At 43.4% G+C, this 21,074-nt stretch overlaps 1 protein-coding gene across 3 annotated transcripts in view; it reads right to left on the minus strand.

The window, feature by feature from the left end:
• The window catches only part of LOC5504315, a 34,431-nt gene that overhangs the window by 13,079 nt on the left and 278 nt on the right, over positions 1-21,074 (minus strand). The window contains exons 2-12 of one of the 3 annotated variants that reach the window (XM_048730435.1): positions 19,049-19,398; positions 15,387-15,677; positions 14,971-15,134; positions 14,405-14,583; positions 6,102-6,419; positions 5,461-5,589; positions 5,023-5,301; positions 4,458-4,651; positions 3,800-4,004; positions 2,631-3,731; positions 2,181-2,426 (exon numbers count right to left, since the gene is read on the minus strand). In XM_048730435.1, the coding sequence (XP_048586392.1) occupies positions 2,181-2,426; positions 2,631-3,731; positions 3,800-4,004; positions 4,458-4,651; positions 5,023-5,301; positions 5,461-5,589; positions 6,102-6,419; positions 14,405-14,583; positions 14,971-15,134; positions 15,387-15,677; positions 19,049-19,243 (3,301 nt within the window). In that variant the 5' untranslated portion in view covers positions 19,244-19,398. Of the gene's footprint in view, positions 1-2,180; positions 2,427-2,630; positions 3,732-3,799; positions 4,005-4,457; positions 4,652-5,022; positions 5,302-5,460; positions 5,590-6,101; positions 6,420-14,404; positions 14,584-14,970; positions 15,135-15,386; positions 15,678-19,048; positions 19,399-21,074 lie in introns of those variants that run through there. The other 2 variants (XM_048730433.1, XM_048730434.1) reach the window with 2 other exon arrangements.

Here is a 21,074-nt window from a genome sequence, read left to right on the forward strand (position 1 = left end):
CACTTAACTCTATCAAGCCTCTTAGGGCATATAAAATCATGCGCCACATAAGATACGAGTACTTTACTCAGCCGTCTTCACTTCACTCTATCAAGCCTCTTATGGCATATAAAAATCATGCGCCACATAAGATTCGAGTACTTTACTCGGCCGTCTTCACTTCACTCTATCAAGCCTCTTAGGGCATATAAAAATCATGCGCCACATAAGATTTGAGTACTAAACTCAGCCGTCTTCACTTCACTCTATCAAGCCTCTTAGGGAATATGGAAATCATGCGCCACATAAGATTCGAGTACTAAACTCAGCCGTCTTCACTTCACTCTATCAAGCCTCTTAGGGAATATGGAAATCATGCGCCACATAAGATTCGAGTACTAAACTCAGCCGTCTTCACTTTACTCTATCAAGCCTCTTAGAGAATATGGAAATCATGCGCCACATAAGATTCGAGTACTAAACACAGCCGCTTCACTTCACTCTGTCAAGCCTCTTAGGGAATATGGAAATCATGCGCCACATAAGATTTGAGTACTTTACTCGGCCGTCTTCACTTAACTCTATCAAGCCTCTTAGGGCATATAAAAATCATGCGCCACATAAGATTCGAGTACTAAACTCAGCCGCTTCACTTCACTCTATCAAGCCTCTTAGGGAATATGGAAATCATGCGCAACATAAGATTCGAGTACTAAACTCAGCCGTCTTCACTTTACTCTATCAAGCCTCTTAGGGAATATGGAAATCATGCGCAACATAAGATTCGAGTACTAAACTCTGCCGTCTTCACTTTACTCTATCAAGCCTCTTAGGGAATATGGAAATCATGCGCCAAATAAGATTTGAGTACAAAACTCAGCCGTCTTCACTTTACTCTATCAAGCCTCTTAGGGAATATGGGAATCATGCGCCACATAAGATTTGAGTACTAAACTCAGCCGTCTTCACTTCACTCTATCAAGCCTCTTAGGGAATATGGAAATCATGCGCCACATAAGATTCGAGTACTAAACTCAGCCGTCTTCACTTTACTCTATCAAGCCTCTTAGAGAATATGGAAATCATGCGCCACATAAGATTCGAGTACTAAACTCAGCCGTCTTCACTTTACTCTATCAAGCCTCTTAGTACATATGGGGATCATGCGCCACATAAGATTTGTGTACTTTACTCAGCCGTCTTCACTTCACTCTATCAAGCCTCTTAGGGCATATGGAAATCATGTCGAGCACGGCCACCTCCTCCCCCGCCGAAACACATTAATACAGTGGTGGCCGTCAAGAGAAAATATGAGACAAAAAAGCGTTGCGCCAAGTTAACTTGACGCTTTACCCAGCCGCATGAAATCTTTCCCCTCAGTACCCCATTAAAATTCCCTCGACTCAAAACATTGTTATGACTTTTGCTCTACCCCCCCCCCCCCTCTTGATTACGCTCTGACACCACTGAGACATTTACCACTCATGAACTCAATCTCCTGTATATCCAGATAACGCAATCCTACGGACGCTCTTGACCCCTGTACTCTGACCCCCTATTCGTCTTATCGCGGAGAATACGTGAATACGTGCGCGTACATGTGACCCCGTTACCTGTATATCCAGGCAAGCACACGCCCGAGAAATACTTACGTTCACACGATACTCTGTCGCCTGTATATCCAGGTAAGCACACGCAGGATAAAATACTTACGTTCACACGAGACTCCGTCGCCTGTATATCCAGGTAAGCACACGCAGGATAAAATACTTACGTTCACACGAGACTCCGTCGCCTGTATATCCAGGTAAGCACACGCAGGATAAAATACTTACGTTCACACGAGACTCCGTCGCCTGTATATCCAGGTAAGCACACGCAGGATAAAATACTTACGTTCACACGAGACTCCGTCGCCTGTATATCCAGGTAAGCACACGCAGGATAAAATACTTACGTTCACACGAGACTCCGTCGCCTGTATATCCAGGTAAGCACACGCAGGATAAAATACTTACGTTCACACGAGACTCCGTCGCCTGTATATCCAGGTAAGCACACGCAGGATAAAATACTTACGTTCACACGAGACTCCGTCGCCTGTATATCCAGGTAAGCACACGCAGGATAAAATACTTACGTTCACACGAGACTCCGACGCCTGTATATCCAGGTAAGCACACGCAGGATAAAATACTTACGTTCACACGAGACTCCGTCGCCTGTATATCCAGGTAAGCACACGCAGACCTGACCGCCCACCGCCAGACGCACGCACTTAGCGTTAGGGTGGCATTTCTGAGGACAATAGAATTCTACGGCTTCTGTACACGTCTTGCCATCTCCCGTATAACCGGTCTTACATTTACAACGGTATGAGCCCACGGTGTTGATACATTCCGCGTTGGCATCGCAACGGTATCTGTTCAGGGTACATTCATCTGCGTCTGGAGGAAAATAAACGGAAACAGTCAGTACTCCCCCTATCAAACACATCACCCTTATTAGCCGAGTGCAACTACCGTATTTACTACTATGGACGCTAAGGCGTTGCCCACTTGGCAAAATACACCAGGATTAACAACACTCGTGAAACGAGATCACGGTCACACACAGGCACCAGGCACGGACAAATAATCTGCCACACTTACCTTCGCAGTAGCTGACGCCATCCCCCCGGTAACCATAGTTACACCTGCACTCCTTGCGGCCCTGGAACGTAATACACACCCCGAGGCTGTGACACGTAATCCCACCGCACGGTACGCCTTGGGGCCTGGGACGGGCTGTGGTGACGAGCACAGATGGTGGCCTGACAGTAGCTGTCACGCTGTTGCAAAACGTCACGCCATCTCCTCGGTAACCATAGTTACAGCGGCATTGCTTCTCCCCGTTGTACGTGATACAAACTGCAAATTTGTGGCACTTGAACCTACCACATTGGGTACCCTGTGGTCTCGGGGTCGTTTTTGGTCTATCTGTGGTTTGGGGTCTGACTGTGGTGCTGACGCAATAGTTGACGCCATCCCCTCGGTAACCATGGTTACACCTGCACTCCTGCCGGCCCTGGTAGACGATGCAGACACCAAAAGTGTGACACCTGACCGCGCCGCACTGTCCGCCCTGGGGCCTGGGTCTAGCTGTCGTTTTAGGCCTGGATGTGGTTGCTGGTCTTACTGTTGTGCTCTCGCAGTACGTCACGCCATCTCCTCGATAGCCATGGTTACAGCGACATTCTTGCCTTCCCTGGTACACAATACAGACGCCACGTTCATGGCATTTTACGGCCCCGCACTGGGTACCCTGTGGTCTTGATGTCGTTTGAGGCCTAGGACGATCAGTGGGTTGTGGCCTTACTGTTGTACTATCGCAATATGTCACACCATCTCCTCGGTAACCATGGTTACATCGGCACTCCTGCCTTCCCTGGTAAACAATGCAGACGCCCCTTTCATGGCATCTAACTGGTCCGCACTGGGCACCCTGTGGCCTTGATGTCGTTGGAGGACTGGTAGTCGTTTGGGGTCTGACTGTGGTGCTGACGCAATACGTCACGCCATCTCCTCGGTAACCATGGTTACACCGGCACTCCTGTCGGCCCTGGTAGACGATGCAGACACCAGCAGGATGACATCTCTCCGCTCCACACTGGGCTCCCTGTGGTTGTGGCCTAGAGGTAGTTTGGGGTCTGGGTCTTGCGCTTGTTTGTGGGCGTGGCTTGGCGGTTGTCGGCTTTCCTTCGTGCTTCTGAGCTGAAGGTTGAACAATAAATAATAAGATAAGCATTGACAAAGTGGCTTAGATCAGTTGTTAGACTGACATGACTCACTATCGGTTTCCTCATCACTAGTGCCATTCCTCACGCGGCCTCTGATAGCAATACCCATGAAGCTGTGCGCCTCGTCATATCGCATCATCAATACGTTAGCTTCTAGCACTACTGACGTCATATCCGGTGGGCAGTCCCGAGGCTCGTTGTACCGGATGACTTGTTCCACCAGGAACTGGTTCTCCGCGCCATCCACCTGGGGTAGAAGGCATGCACGTTAGCAGAAAGCTCAATACGACTGACCTTATTGTCGGCAAGTGTGTCAAAGGAAAAACCTCTGAGGGAGAAGTCATTTTAAGAAAAAAATAAAACGAACCCTTCCACGACTTTTTTCTGGACACCTGGACGCCCATGAGCCCTGAGCCTGAACGTGCATTTTTCATTATCGTGAGTTGAATTGTGCACGTGACTGCCTTACTGTGTACTTGACTTGTGCATGTGACTGTCTTACCGTATGCACGTGACTGCCTTACTGTGTACTAGACTTGTGCGGGTGACTGCGTTACCGTGTATTTAAATTCTGCACGTGACTGCCTGACCATGTACTTGATCTGTACACGTGAAAGCCTAAACGTGTACACGTGACTGCCTCACCGTGTGCACGTGACTGCCTTACCGTGCACTTGACTTGTGCACGTGACTGCCTTACCGTGTACTTGACTTGTGCGCGTGACTGGATGACGCCCCGCCTGACTCGCTGGTACGTCTCCTTGTACAGGGGCATGGTGACTTGAGCTCGAGGGTGTAGAATCGGGATAGAGCCGCTTAGATGAGTCTGCACTCGCACGTGGGGACTGGACGAGTCTTTGCCTTGGAACTGCTGATCGATGCTCAACACCTCACCTTTAAATAGAGCAAGGTATCAGAGAAGTATCTTGAGACGAGCTTTAAAGAACTCGATCAACTAATCCTTTGTTAATGTTTACACTTGAAAATACAGCGCTTCATTTGTACGGAGAATCGTTCAAAATAACCATCCACGATTGAAGTCTGATACTTCAATAAAAATATTTGATTGATAGTTTCTTAATTACTCGCTTGAATTAGCCGATGGAAATGGATTCTTCGAGTCATTGTGCAAGAGCGTAAAATGGCTCCTGTGACTCACACACATGCTTGCTTGAATTAGCCAATGCAAATGATGCTTTGTGGGACGTATTGCAGAGGAGTGTAATATGGCGGCGTGATTTGCCTTTTCTTACGACACAACTCACCAGAGTCAAACACGACGGTGACGTTTCTTGTAAACCGATCCCCGACTACTGCATAGCCATTCTTCAGACCTTTGTGCACAGGCATCCCGAACATCCAGCCCACTACACTCGCCAGGGGGATCACGATGCGAATAGAATATGCAAGGGGACGGGGGAGACCTCGCGTGGCGACATACGCACGGCCATCGCTTGAATAACCAATAGTATCAGCGAACAGACTGTTGATTGACAGCCCGCCGACGGTACCCGTTATGTAACCAACCATACGTAGAACAGCACCTGTCAATCAAAGTCAGGGGACGGGATTAAGATATAATATATATGAAATGAAATGAGTACAACTAAAGGACGGTAAACACTTGCTCGCAATAGGGAGGATAGATAGGACGTGCGCGTTTGCTTTCTCTTTGTTTCTTTAATTTGCCCTAAACAACAAACCTTTTCTTATGCAAGAAATCCCGTCGCCATAGAAACGGTCGTCGCACTCGCAGCAGAATCCGGGAGCTTTGTTGTAGCACGTGGCATTCATGTGACACTGCGCAGATCCGACTGCGCACTCGTCCAGATCTAACGGCAGAGATTTTCAAAACAGTGTAATGTCACATAAGTCTCGCACTCGACACACGAGATGAACATACCGTTCAGTTACCCACGTTACCCACGAGATGAACATACCGTTAAGTTACCCACGTTACCCACGAGATGAACATACCGTTAAGCCTCGCACTCGACACACGAGATGAACATACCGTTAAGTTACCCACGAGATGAACATACCGTTAAGTTACCCACGAGATGAACATACCGTTAAGTTACCCACGAGATGAACATACCGTTAAGTTACCCAAGAGATGAACATACCGTTAAGTTACCCACGAGATGAACATACCGTTAAGTTACCCACGAGATGAACATACCGTTAAGTTACCCACGAGATGAACATACCGTTAAGTTACCCACGTTACCCACGATAGATGAACATGCCGTTAAGTTACCCACGAGATGAACATACCGTTAAGTTACCCACGTTACCCACGATAGATGAACATGCCGTTAAGTTACCCACGAGATGAACATACCGTTAAGCCGCCGTACGGATTCATCAGACAAGACCGACGCATGTGCAGTAGTCTCATACACAGACACCGCCATTTTCCCGCCACAAATTTCATTTTCGTTAGCGGAACACCGCATTCCACATTCGCCATCATCGCGGGCTCGTACTAGATCCTTGACGCTTTTCAGGCATGCGCACTGACTTCCGTTATGCATGGCCACAAAGTCGGACCCGCGCTCGAAGCAAAGGATAATACAGGAGCGTATGGAGATGTCTTGCCATATATGGCTACGATTACTGACAGGCAGGTAGCCATGGATCATATAGCAGCCCTTGAAATCTGGAAAACGAGGAACAATAATGTATGGACATGGATTTTTGGAATGTCTTACGAAGCTAGTACTCCTTTGTTTGTTTGACGAATCATGTCCAGGCGCGTACCCAGCATTTGCTGAGGGGGGAGGGGGGGTGATAGGTATCATATTGGAAAAACATAGTATTTGAAGATTCCTAGAGAAGGAGTGACCCACGTTTTGGCCGCCAAGGAAGGGTGCGCTACCCCCCCCCCCCCCCCCCCCCCCATGTACGCGCCTGATGTTTTTTCTTTCTGAATAATGCTACCGGAGCGAGGACAGAATCCTCTGATTTTGACAACCAACACGGCCTTTGACAACCAATACGAACTAAGTACACTCACATTACGGACTAATACGAACTAAGTACACCTACATTACGGACTAATACGGACCAAGTACACTTACATTACGGACTAATACGGACTAACTAAACTCACATTACGGACTAATACGGACTAAGTACACTTACATTACGGACTAATACGGACCAAGTACACTTACATTACGGACTAATACGGACCAAGTACACTTACACTACGGACTAATACGGACCAAGTACACTTACATTACGGACTAATACGGACTAACTAAACTCACATTACGGACTAATACGGACCAAGTACACTTACATTACGGACTAATACGGACTAACTAAACTCACATTACGGACTAATACGGACCAAGTACACCTACATTACGGACTAATACGGACCAAGTACACTTACATTACGGACTAATACGGACTAACTAAACTCACATTACGGACTAATACGGACCAAGTACACTTACATTACGGACTAATACGGACTAACTAAACTCACATTACGGACTAATACGGACCAAGTACACTTACATTACGGACTAATACGGACTAACTAAACTCACATTACGGACTAATACGGACCAAGTACACCTACATTACGGACTAATACGGACCAAGTACACTTACATTACGGACTAATACGGACTAACTAAACTCACATTACGGACTAATACGGACTAAGTACACTTACATTACGGACTAATACGGACTAACTAAACTCACATTACGGACTAATACGGACCAAGTACACTTACATTACGGACTAATACGGACTAACTAAACTCACATTACGGACTAATACGGACCAAGTACACCTACATTACGGACTAATACGGACTAAGTACACTTACATTACGGACTAATACGGACTAACTAAACTCACATTACGGACTAATACGGACTAACTAAACTCACATTACGGACTAATACGGACCAAGTACACTTACATTACGGACTAATACGGACTAAGTACACTTACATTACGGACTAATACGGACCAAGTACACTTACATTACGGACTAATACGGACCAAGTACACTTACATTACGGACTAATACGGACTAACTAAACTCACATTACGGACTAATACGGACCAAGTACACTCACATTACGGACTAATACGGACCAAGTACACTTACATTACGGACTAATACGGACTAACTAAACTCACATTACGGACTAATACGGACCAAGTACACTCACATTACGGACTAATACGGACCAAGTACACTTACATTACGGACTAATACGGACCAAGTACACTTACATTACGGACTAATACGGACCAAGTACACTTACATTACAGCCTAATACGGACCAAGTACACTTACATTACGGACTAATACGGACCAAGTACACTTACATTACGGACTAATACGGACCAAGTACACTTACATTACAGACTAATACGGACCAAGTACACTTACATTACGGACTAATACGGACCAAGTACACTCACATTACGGACTAATACGGACCAAGTACACTTACATTACGGACTAATACGGACCAAGTACACTTACATTACAGACTAATACGGACCAAGTACACTTACATTACGGACTAATACGGACCAAGTACACTAACATTACGGACTAATACGGACCAAGTACACTTACATTACAGACTAATACGGACCAAGTACACTTACATTACGGACTAATACGGACCAAGTACACTTACATTACGGACTAATACGGACCAAGTACACTTACATTACAGACTAATACGGACCAAGTACACTTACATTACGGACTAATACGGACCAAGTACACTTACATTACGGACTAATACGGACCAAGTACACTTACATTACAGACTAATACGGACCAAGTACACTTACATTACGGACTAATACGGACCAAGTACACTTACATTACGGACTAATACGGACCAAGTACACTTACATTACCGACTAATACGGACCAAGTACACTTACATTACGGACTAATACGGACCAAGTACACTCACATTACGGACTAATACGGACCAAGTACACTTACATTACGGACTAATACGGACTAACTAAACTCACATTACGGACTAATACGGACCAAGTACACTCACATTACGGACTAATACGGACCAAGTACACTTACATTACGGACTAATACGGACTAACTAAACTCACATTACGGACTAATACGGACCAAGTACACTCACATTACGGACTAATACGGACCAAGTACACTTACATTACGGACTAATACGGACCAAGTACACTTACATTACAGACTAATACGGACCAAGTACACTTACATTACGGACTAATACGGACTAACTAAACTCACATTACGGACTAATACGGACCAAGTACACTCACATTACGGACTAATACGGACCAAGTACACTTACATTACGGACTAATACGGACTAACTAAACTCACATTACGGACTAATACGGACCAAGTACACTCACATTACGGACTAATACGGACCAAGTACACTTACATTACGGACTAATACGGACTAACTAAACTCACATTACGGACTAATACGGACCAAGTACACTTACATTACGGACTAATACGGACCAAGTACACTTACATTACGGACTAATACGGACCAAGTACACTCACATTACGGACTAATACGGACCAAGTACACTTACATTACGGACTAATACGGACCAAGTACACTTACATTACGGACTAATACGGACCAAGTACACTTACATTACAGACTAATACGGACCAAGTACACTTACATTACGGACTAATACGGACCAAGTACACTTACATTACGGACTAATACGGACCAAGTACACTTACATTACAGACTAATACGGACCAAGTACACTTACATTACGGACTAATACGGACCAAGTACACTCACATTACGGACTAATACGGACCAAGTACACTTACATTACGGACTAATACGGACCAAGTACACTTACATTACAGACTAATACGGACCAAGTACACTTACATTACGGACTAATACGGACCAAGTACACTCACATTACGGACTAATACGGACCAAGTACACTTACATTACAGACTAATACGGACCAAGTACACTTACATTACGGACTAATACGGACCAAGTACACTTACATTACAGACTAATACGGACCAAGTACACTTACATTACGGACTAATACGGACCAAGTACACTTACATTACGGACTAATACGGACCAAGTACACTTACATTACAGACTAATACGGACCAAGTACACTTACATTACGGACTAATACGGACCAAGTACACTTACATTACAGACTAATACGGACCAAGTACACTTACATTACGGACTAATACGGACCAAGTACACTTACATTACGGACTAATACGGACCAAGTACACTTACATTACGGACTAATACGGACCAAGTACACTTACATTACGGACTAATACGGACCAAGTACACTTACATTACGGACTAATACGGACCAAGTACACTCACATTACGGACTAATACGGACCAAGTACACTTACATTACGGACTAATACGGACTAACTAAACTCACATTACGGACTAATACGGACCAAGTACACTCACATTACGGACTAATACGGACCAAGTACACTTACATTACGGACTAATACGGACTAACTAAACTCACATTACGGACTAATACGGACCAAGTACACTCACATTACGGACTAATACGGACCAAGTACACTTACATTACGGACTAATACGGACCAAGTACACTTACATTACGGACTAATACGGACCAAGTACACTTACATTACAGACTAATACGGACCAAGTACACTTACATTACGGACTAATACGGACCAAGTACACTTACATTACGGACTAATACGGACCAAGTACACTTACATTACGGACTAATACGGACTAACTAAACTCACATTACGGACTAATACGGACCAAGTACACTCACATTACGGACTAATACGGACTAAGTACACTTACACTACGGACTAATACGGACCAAGTACACTTACATTACGGACTAATACGGACTAACTAAACTCACATTACGGACTAATACGGACCAAGTACACTTACATTACGGACTAATACGGACTAACTAAACTCACATTACGGACTAATACGGACCAAGTACACTTACATTACGGACTAATACGGACTAACTAAACTCACATTACGGACTAATACGGACCAAGTACACTCACATTACGGACTAATACGGACCAAGTACACTTACATTACGGACTAATACGGACTAACTAAACTCACATTACGGACTAATACGGACCAAGTACACTTACATTACGGACTAATACGGACCAAGTACACTTACATTACGGACTAATACGGACTAACTAAACTCACATTACGGACTAATACGGACAAAGTACACTTACACTACGGACTAATACGGACCAAGTACACCTACATTACGGACTAATACGGACCAAGTACACTTACATTACGGACTAATACGGACCAAGTACACTTACATTACGGACTAATACGGACTAACTAAACTCACATTACGGACTAATACGGACCAAGTACACTTACATTACGGACTAATACGGACTAACTAAACTCACATTACGGACTAATACGGACCAAGTACACCTACATTACGGACTAATACGGACCAAGTACACTTACATTACGGACTAATACGGACTAAGTACACTTACATTACGGACTAATACGGACCAAGTACACCTACATTACGGACTAATACGGGCCAAGTACACTTACATTACGGACTAATACGGACCAAGTACACTTACACTACGGACTAATACGGACCAAGTACACTTACATTACGGACTAATACGGACCAAGTACACTTACATTACGGACTAATACGGGCCAAGTACACTTACACCACGGACTAATACGGACCAAGTACACTTACATTACGGACTAATACGGACCAAGTACACTTACATTACGGACTAATACGGACCAAGTACACTTACATTACGGACTAATACGGACTGAGTACACTTACATTACGGACTAATACGGACTAACTAAACTCACATTACGGACTAATACGGACCAAGTACACTTACATTACGGACTAATACGGACCAAGTACACTTACATTACGGACTAATACGGACCAAGTACACTTACATTACGGACTAATACGGACCAAGTACACTCACATTACGGACTAATACGGACCAAGTACACTTACATTACGGACTAATACGGACCAAGTACACTTACATTACGGACTAATACGGACTAACTAAACTCACATTACGGACTAATACGGACCAAGTACACTTACATTACGGACTAATACGGACCAAGTACACTTACATTACGGACTAATACGGACCAAGTACACTTACATTACGGACTAATACGGACCAAGTACACTTACATTACGGACTAATACGGACCAAGTACACTTACATTACGGACTAATACGGACTAACTAAACTCACATTACGGACTAATACGGACCAAGTACACTTACATTACGGACTAATACGGACCAAGTACACTTACATTACGGACTAATACGGACCAAGTACACTTACATTACGGACTAATACGGACTAACTAAACTCACATTACGGACTAATACGGACCAAGTACACTTACATTACGGACTAATACGGACCAAGTACACTTACATTACGGACTAATACGGACCAAGTACACTTACATTACGGACTAATACGGACTAACTAAACTCACATTACGGACTAATACGGACCAAGTACACTTACATTACGGACTAATACGGACTAACTAAACTCACATTACGGACTAATACGGACCAAGTACACTTACATTACGGACTAATACGGACCAAGTACACTTACATTACGGACTAATACGGACTAACTAAACTCACATTACGGACTAATACGGACCAAGTACACTTACATTACGGACTAATACGGACTAACTAAACTCACATTACGGACTAATACGGACCAAGTACACCTACATTACGGACTAATACGGACCAAGTACACTTACATTACGGACTAATACGGACTAAGTACACTTACATTACGGACTAATACGGACCAAGTACACCTACATTACGGACTAATACGGGCCAAGTACACTTACACTACGGACTAATACGGACCAAGTACACTTACATTACGGACTAATACGGACCAAGTACACTTACATTACGGACTAATACGGGCCAAGTACACTTACACCACGGACTAATACGGACCAAGTACACTTACATTACGGACTAATACGGACCAAGTACACTTACATTACGGACTAATACGGACCAAGTACACTTACATTACGGACTAATACGGACTGAGTACACTTACATTACGGACTAATACGGACTAACTAAACTCACATTACGGACTAATACGGACCAAGTACACTTACATTACGGACTAATACGGACCAAGTACACTTACATTACGGACTAATACGGACCAAGTACACTTACATTACGGACTAATACGGACCAAGTACACTCACATTACGGACTAATACGGACCAAGTACACTTACATTACGGACTAATACGGACCAAGTACACTTACATTACGGACTAATACGGACTAACTAAACTCACATTACGGACTAATACGGACCAAGTACATTTACATTACGGACTAATACGGACCAAGTACACTTACATTACAGACTAATACGGACCAAGTACACTTACATTACGGACTAATACGGACTAACTAAACTCACATTACGGACTAATACGGACCAAGTACACTTACATTACGGACTAATACGGACTAACTAAACTCACATTACGGACTAATACGGACCAAGTACACCTACATTACGGACTAATACGGACTAACTAAACTCACACTACGGACTAATACGGACCAAGTACACTTACATTACGGACTAATACGGACCAAGTACACTTACATTACGGACTAATACGGACTAACTAAACTCACATTACGGACTAATACGGACCAAGTACACTCACATTACGGACTAATACGGACCAAGTACACTTACACTACGGACTAATACGGACCAAGTACACTTACACTACGGACTAATACGGACTAACTAAACTCACATTACGGACTAATACGGACCAAGTACACCTACATTACCGACTAATACGGACTAACTAAACTCACACTACGGACTAATACGGACCAAGTACACCTACATTACGGACTAATACGGACTAAGTACACTTACATTACGGACTAACACGGACCAAGTACACTTACACTACGGACTAATACGGACCAAGTACACTTACACTACGGACTAATACGGACTAACTAAACTCACATTACGGACTAATACGGACCAAGTACACCTACATTACGGACTAACTAAACTCACATTACGGACTAGTACGGACCAAATACACCTACATTACGGACTAATACGGACCAAGTACACTTACATTACGGACTAATACGGACCAAGTACACTTACACTACGGACTAACTACACCTACATTACGGACTAATACGGACCAAGTACACTTACATTACGGACTAATACGGACTAACTAAACTCACATTACGGACTAATACGGACCAAGTACCTTTACATTACGGACTAATACGGACTAACTAAACTCACACTACGGACTAATACGGACCAAGTACACCTACATTACGGACTAATACGGACTAAGTATACTTACACCACGGACTAATACAGACCAAGTAAACTCACATTACGGACTAATACGGACCAAGTACACTCACACTACGGACTAATACGGACCAAGTAAACTCACATTGTTCAACAAAGAAGTAATCCCTGTATTCCTCCTCGTAGCTGTCAGCGGCGTACACACCCAGATGGCGCATGCGCGTCCATCCTACTTTGAACATCCACTGACCAACACTGTTCATGTTTGACCGCGTTGCTAAGCGACGGACGATATCTGAGCCAGAACCTGGCAACGTGGTTAGCCTGGAAGACGGTATGGACGCTTTTAAAAGGCTGTTATTCTCTCGCGATTACGCGATACGTAAATTACGGGAATAATAAAATCAACAAAACAAGTGGAACTGAAAAGTGCTACAATCAAAACTGTAGAAAAGAACAATTCCCAACAAAAACATAGACATGGTATATCCATAAACATATAGGACAATTAATAAACTTTATGTATATAACCAGATTTCATTCAAAATCTTTGTTTGTGCTCGAAACTTCCTATAGAAAAGGTTATCAAGCGAAAACATTTTTGCAGCAGTGGAAAGTCTATATACTCTTTATATAAAGAAAACAAGTGTATAACAACACACGGGCGGTGCTGGCCGGTACGGGGTCGATTCGGTCATGCATCACATTTACCTGATCTTGTCGCCTGCGCTAAACCCCGCCTGCGCATGGTACATCCGGGTATTCTGCCACCTCACGTGATATCCCTTGGTCCATTGCAGGCCGTGTGTGGCGTAGTTGAATAGGACAAATGTGTTGCTTCCGTCAGTGACGAGGACCGCTTGGAACGTGTTGTTCTAAGCAACAAGAACATGGTTTATTCTCAATAAATTCTAAGTTTACGTTTCTTTGTTCACGTCCGCCAGTCTTTCTGTCTGTTTGTTTATAAGTGTGATTGACCGTCTGTCTGTTCGTCCGTTAGTCTGTCTGCCTGCCTGCCTGTCTGTCTGTTTATTAGTGTGATTGACCGTCAGTTCGTCCGTTAGTCTGTCCGTCCGTTAAATTGACCGTCTGTCCGTCCATCCGTCCATCAGCCTGCCTGTCTTTACCTTTGTTCCTTCTTTGTGATGCGCATGTCTAACTTGATTCCACGTGACCACAAATACCGCTGACGCATTAAGCGAGGACTCATCCACGAACACACCCCTGACATCAAGTGACGCTCTACTCAGCACGCCTGCGTCAGTGGTCTCGCCATACCACAGCTTACCGCCCTCTTTGATGACAGCTGGCGCATAAAATGGCGCTATGACGTGAAGATCTGGCGGGAAGGGGAACTTCCGGTGGCGTAACGGGACCCCTGTGTCTAGCCCAAGGCTGATCACGCCATCTCGGTGGACCTGGAATCATACATTAGTATGTATTTAAAGAATTTCGACATTTGTTATTGTTTACGATTGACAATACCAACGGCCTATTTGCAAGAAAACTTCGAAATAACAATTCACCAATAACGCCGCCATTTTACGCCCCCGAACAACAGAGTCATACAAAGAAATTACTTCCATCGGCTTAATCCAGCAAGTGACTGAAATACTTTCAACCAACTGTCGTTAATTTTAATGTTACTTTAAAAAATAACTTACTTCAATCGTGAATTGCGTTTTCTTGCAAACGAGAGTTAGTTTGTCAAATGTAAACAACAACGAGGGAGTGGCTTATCCAAATTCTAACAGGCAGTTAACTGGGCATGGCATTATTCTATCGTGCAAGACGTTTATCAGGGCCCTTCCCACATGGACAAGGCGAGTGAGAATACGCACTCGCGCACATGGAGATAAGATAGAAAATCTTCCGACGACAGACAAGACATGCGTGATAACTACACAATATCAGACCAATTCAGAAAAGGGGCACTCTGAGATTTCTGAGATTTTGGTATTCCAAGAAAAGGTGTTTGTTTAATATGTTTGATATATATGTTAGTATAATATATATAGTATATGTGATGGTTAAACAGATGTATATTTGCATTTTCTTGCTAATTCGCGAAGTGTTCCCTCCATGATAACATCAGTAATTCGTGATCGCTCTTAATGGGATTGGAATTGCAATGGAATAGTCAAAGATCGTAATTAAGCCAGTTAGCTGAATGAAATTTCGGACTAGACACAATGTAAGCATCGATCTAACATCAAATCACAAAAACGTTTGACCTGTCTTAATTAACGCACAGAAGTCGTGTTTTTGTCAAAACCATATGTCCCGGTAAAAATGAGTTAATTGCATTTTCTTAAAAAAATGATAACATCTTCAGTAATTACAGTTAACTGTCACAACAAAACTCCAAAACACGAACAAAAACAACATCAGTACACAGTATGGCTTACAGACTGACACTTATATTAGCTTTTAGATTTATTGTATTCAAGTGAACATTTGGGAGATAAACAGATATTTGATATAAAAACATATAAGGTGGTACGGGTGAGTCAATAGGTGAACGCCTACTCGTCCTTCGAGACACAGACACATTACGTAAGCGCGTCGCCATCCTTCTAGTTTGCCCTAGTAAGCTATCCATTGCGCAAGAGCCGGCTAGCAGGCTAACATCCAATCACAATCTTGAATACTATTTCACTAATACATATTGAAACATTTTCAAGATCCCTGTCTAGCCATTTCTTTTTTAATTAAGACGTAGCCAGAGATTCAACATCCATCACCAAGCGTTTATTTAATGGGATCCATCTCTACTTTAATAGGCGTAGCCAAAGATTTAACTTTGATCATCAGCGTTTCTCTAATGGGATCCATCTCTACTTTAATAGACGTAGCCAAAGATTTAACTTTGATCATCACCGTTTTTTAATGGGATCCATCTCTACTTTAATAGACGTAGCCAAAGATTTAACTTGGATCATCACCGTTTTTTAATGGGATCCATCTCTACTTTTATCAAGACGTAGCCAAAGATTTAACTTTGAACATCAGCGTTTCTTTAATGGGTTCCAGCTCTAGCTGAGTTTTCTTGGCCTACAGTATTATCTAATGAGACCTAACGTTCTAATGTATAGAATTCTGTCTGTCAACCGCCCCGGGATTGTTGTGGGCCTTAGGTTAACAATGGGTTCACTCAATTACAAAGTGGCGGGTATGTAATACGACCTTCGCCAGAATTCCCTTATTTCCGGAGGCTCTAATCACTCTCGTTAATATAGCGAGACGCTAAATGCTTGGCTGATCTGCTCTTGAAAACACGCCTTGAACCGGAAGGTGACTTTGCGCTGTCAACATATTACGCCGTTAAACTGTCTTGATGGGATTGGAAGAGTAAGCATGCTATTTGCGAACAGAGCAACAAAGTTATGTGAAAAGAGCTCACGCATGTGGTTACACGATGTTTTTCGCACACAGGTGAAGTGCACACATGGGAAATGTTTCTAAATACTCACCTAGTAGACCCCATTGGGTAACGATCTCGCTATTGCGCTATTAAAGCGAACATACTCATTTTTCCACATAAAAGTACTTCGGCGCTAATTTTCAAAACGAAAAAGAAATCTATAACAACAATAACTACCGATATTTTTAGACATCAGGGTACAGTTGTGAAAACGCGCATGGCAAACCTTTCTGTTATCTTGCTAAAAACTGTACAAGAAAGAGACGTGAAGGAATTAAGGCCACTAACGAGTAAACTTTGTGCCTTCCTCGAGCGTTCCCTTAGGTGTTGTGATAAAAAATAACTGTACATTAAGCGGCACTTAGTATGTTTGCTTTGTATATACTTGTATCTTGTGCCTTGCATGACAAAAGAGTTCCTGGCGATGGCTCCGAGGTATTTCCGGTGGCCAAGGCCCACCCATTATTACAGCAGGTAGCAGAGATTACTTATCCTGGCAGGGATGTCTTTAGAAATAAAGATACCCTATCTATATGTCGACAAGATCGGTAGCGTGCAAGTCCTTTCAAACAGAAAATGCAGAATGCGTGTACGCGGGCTTACATCAGTAACAATCCGGGAACGGGATCAATTAGAGGATTCTATTGAGCTAATTGATAAACAGGATTTATAACTTTTGTTAAGCAAACAAATAAGAATCCATAAAAGCAGTGAAGAGTTGAATGCGACAAAGGAAGTAGCTCTCGAGTGTTTTGATTTTGCTGATGTTATTGGCAAAGCTTTATCGCGCAATCTCCGTATCATGGAGTATGCGCGCATTTCGGACTACGATTAGGCAGTTCAGATAATCCAATTTGACAAATCGTGCTTATAGAAACGCAAAGAACAACAAGCGAAGAAGCATTTTTTTACTTCTGTGTGTTATGCTTGCACTCGGAACTAGTACTAGAGGTCGCGCAAAACAAAGATCAAAATTTGCCCCGATGATCTGATCAGAGCCACAAAAATTCCACAGTCAAGATTACATGTAAATGCCGCTTTTATGGATTTCACACGTATTCAGAGAGAAATATCTCCCATGAGGTATGCAAAAGCTTCCTTTCAAAAGATAAAACATACGACACGAATTAAACACCGTTTGAGAGAAATAGAAGGATTATTTTGTTGTCGCCCATTTTACAAAACTTCTCTAAGAATTTTTACTCTCTTGTTGACTGTTGAATAAGCAAGGCAAAGAGATCAGATCAGTGCAAAAAATATTTAGTCAAGCATAAGGCTTGAATTCAAGACTTGAAGACCTAAGCAGTATAGGTATTGTAAGCGGTAGTTATCGCTTGAGGGAAGGCCCCAGTCGCGTAAACTTACCCTAAGTGTAGTGAAGTGACGCCCGTAAAAGCTGTAGGGCTGTCGCAGCGGGACGGGCTCAGAAATACTCTGGGATGGCGGCAACAAGCGCTGAGAGTTGGCGCCAAATGGATAGAATTCGGATACTTGGATAGCAAACGCGTTATAAGCCGATTGCAACACAAGGTAAATAAAAAGAGTCATTAATCTTGCCATGGTTCCTCCACGTGGCTTGCTCAGGCAAGTAATCGGTGTGAAAAATCCCAAGCGCTGCGATTTCTCTCTCGGGCCAACACACTGACGGCGTCGTAGCAAGCGCTTTTGATGTTCCCTCGAAGTGTTGAAATAATGCTTCACGTGGGGTATTGTCTCTAAACAATGGTGTGACAGGCAGCAAATAATTCAATGGGGCCCCAACAATCGCAAATTGATTTTTAATCACATTAAGCAAAGAGCAACTTGTGTGATTTATTCGGTATTTGTAGGACTCAATGCAACTCAAGAGCTTTTTTCAAGGGTAATACACATAACTATAACCGGCACAGAGGGTTTGGAATTCAACTAGAGGTGGTCTTGAGGCCTCATTGCGGGACAGATCTCGAGTTGGGATAGCGCCCGTCATAAGCGGATAAAAGCCGCTGATATAACCATTGCGTGCTCACTTCAAAGGGATTCCGCTATACACGGCCAGCGTATAAATCCCGAGAGCCGGGTTTTGTTATAGGAAGGGATTTGGGTGCTCGATGCATGCGAGTGTGTGCAAAGGGTTATGGCGATGCCTGTGTTATCATGGGGTGAATGCCACACGTCACTTATTCTACACGCAGTCTCGCCACACTAGGGGTTATCAGGGTAGCTCTACTAAGACTGATACTAGACACTTAGATTACGCGGATCAGGTTTGTTTGAGATGACATGTAAGCTGATACCCTTCGGAAACCTGAGTCTTGCCCCTCCCCTCCCCTCTGAAAAGTGCTAGAAATATTTGGTGTGTGTGTGTGGGGGAAGGGTAGTTTTTAAAGTCCCCCCTATCCCTTGTAACATGCACAATAATTATTCGAGAGACTATTGCAGCGTTGGAACCTGTGGAAGTACATTAATTTAATGCAAAATGTTTGCACTAACGGCCTTTTTCGGCTGGAATAGACTCTTTAATTTCGCCTTTGTGCCTGCTTACCAGACCAATGCTCTCACCTCTTGCTGGTCAAGGGCCGTGTCGAGGAGATCGTGTTTGCGAAAGGGGAAGCGATATTATCTACCATTTGCCGGTGTCTTGAAACTACCCAGAGGCCACCAAAATTGCATGGAAAAAATAGGCGCTACCGGGCATTTTAATGAGGTACGCGTCATCAAATTAGTTAAAAATTGCTTTGTCAGCAAAATCTATAATAAAATGTTATTACTTGAAAATCGAGTCGACAGATTTTGCTAAAAAATATTCCAGGTTTGATAATCTTGTATGGTAATCTAAAAACATAAGAGACACCAAAAGGTACAAAGTCAAGCGCGCGCATGAAAACAATAGTTTTAACGTGAATTTTATTTGCATTATCATAAATTGTCACCATTATATGTAGCAGAATTATGTCGAAAATGCTTTCTTATGACTAAAACTGGCGAAAATAATTTTTTTCATCCGTTTGAAGATGTTACGGCATTGCTTCCGCATGAAAAATAAGCGCGCGCATGGTATCTTGTACGTGCAGATTAGGATGTGCACTGACAGGTAAATACACATGTTTAGGTAGGGCGGGGCGGCAACTTTACAATTGCAGTTGCATGAAAGGTCGTTTATTTTGTGACAGGAATTTGTGAAAAAAGCGGACCGCAGTTTCTTGGATAGAAATGTCTACGGTGTTTCCAGCTAAGCGATCCCACAATGCACTTCCACGCATATCTCATACCATACCACCCAGTGGTATGGAATGACTCACTGCTTGGTGATCTGCTATAAGCTGCAGGCCCGTACCCAGGATTTTTCTTTGGGGGGAGGGGGGTGCGAAATCCGAAAATGTGGACCTAATTTTTCCTGGAAGGGGGGGGGGGG

The sequence above is a fragment of the Nematostella vectensis genome, chromosome 7 (assembly GCF_932526225.1).
Source record: "Nematostella vectensis chromosome 7, jaNemVect1.1, whole genome shotgun sequence".
Lineage (NCBI taxonomy): Eukaryota > Metazoa > Cnidaria > Anthozoa > Actiniaria > Edwardsiidae > Nematostella > Nematostella vectensis.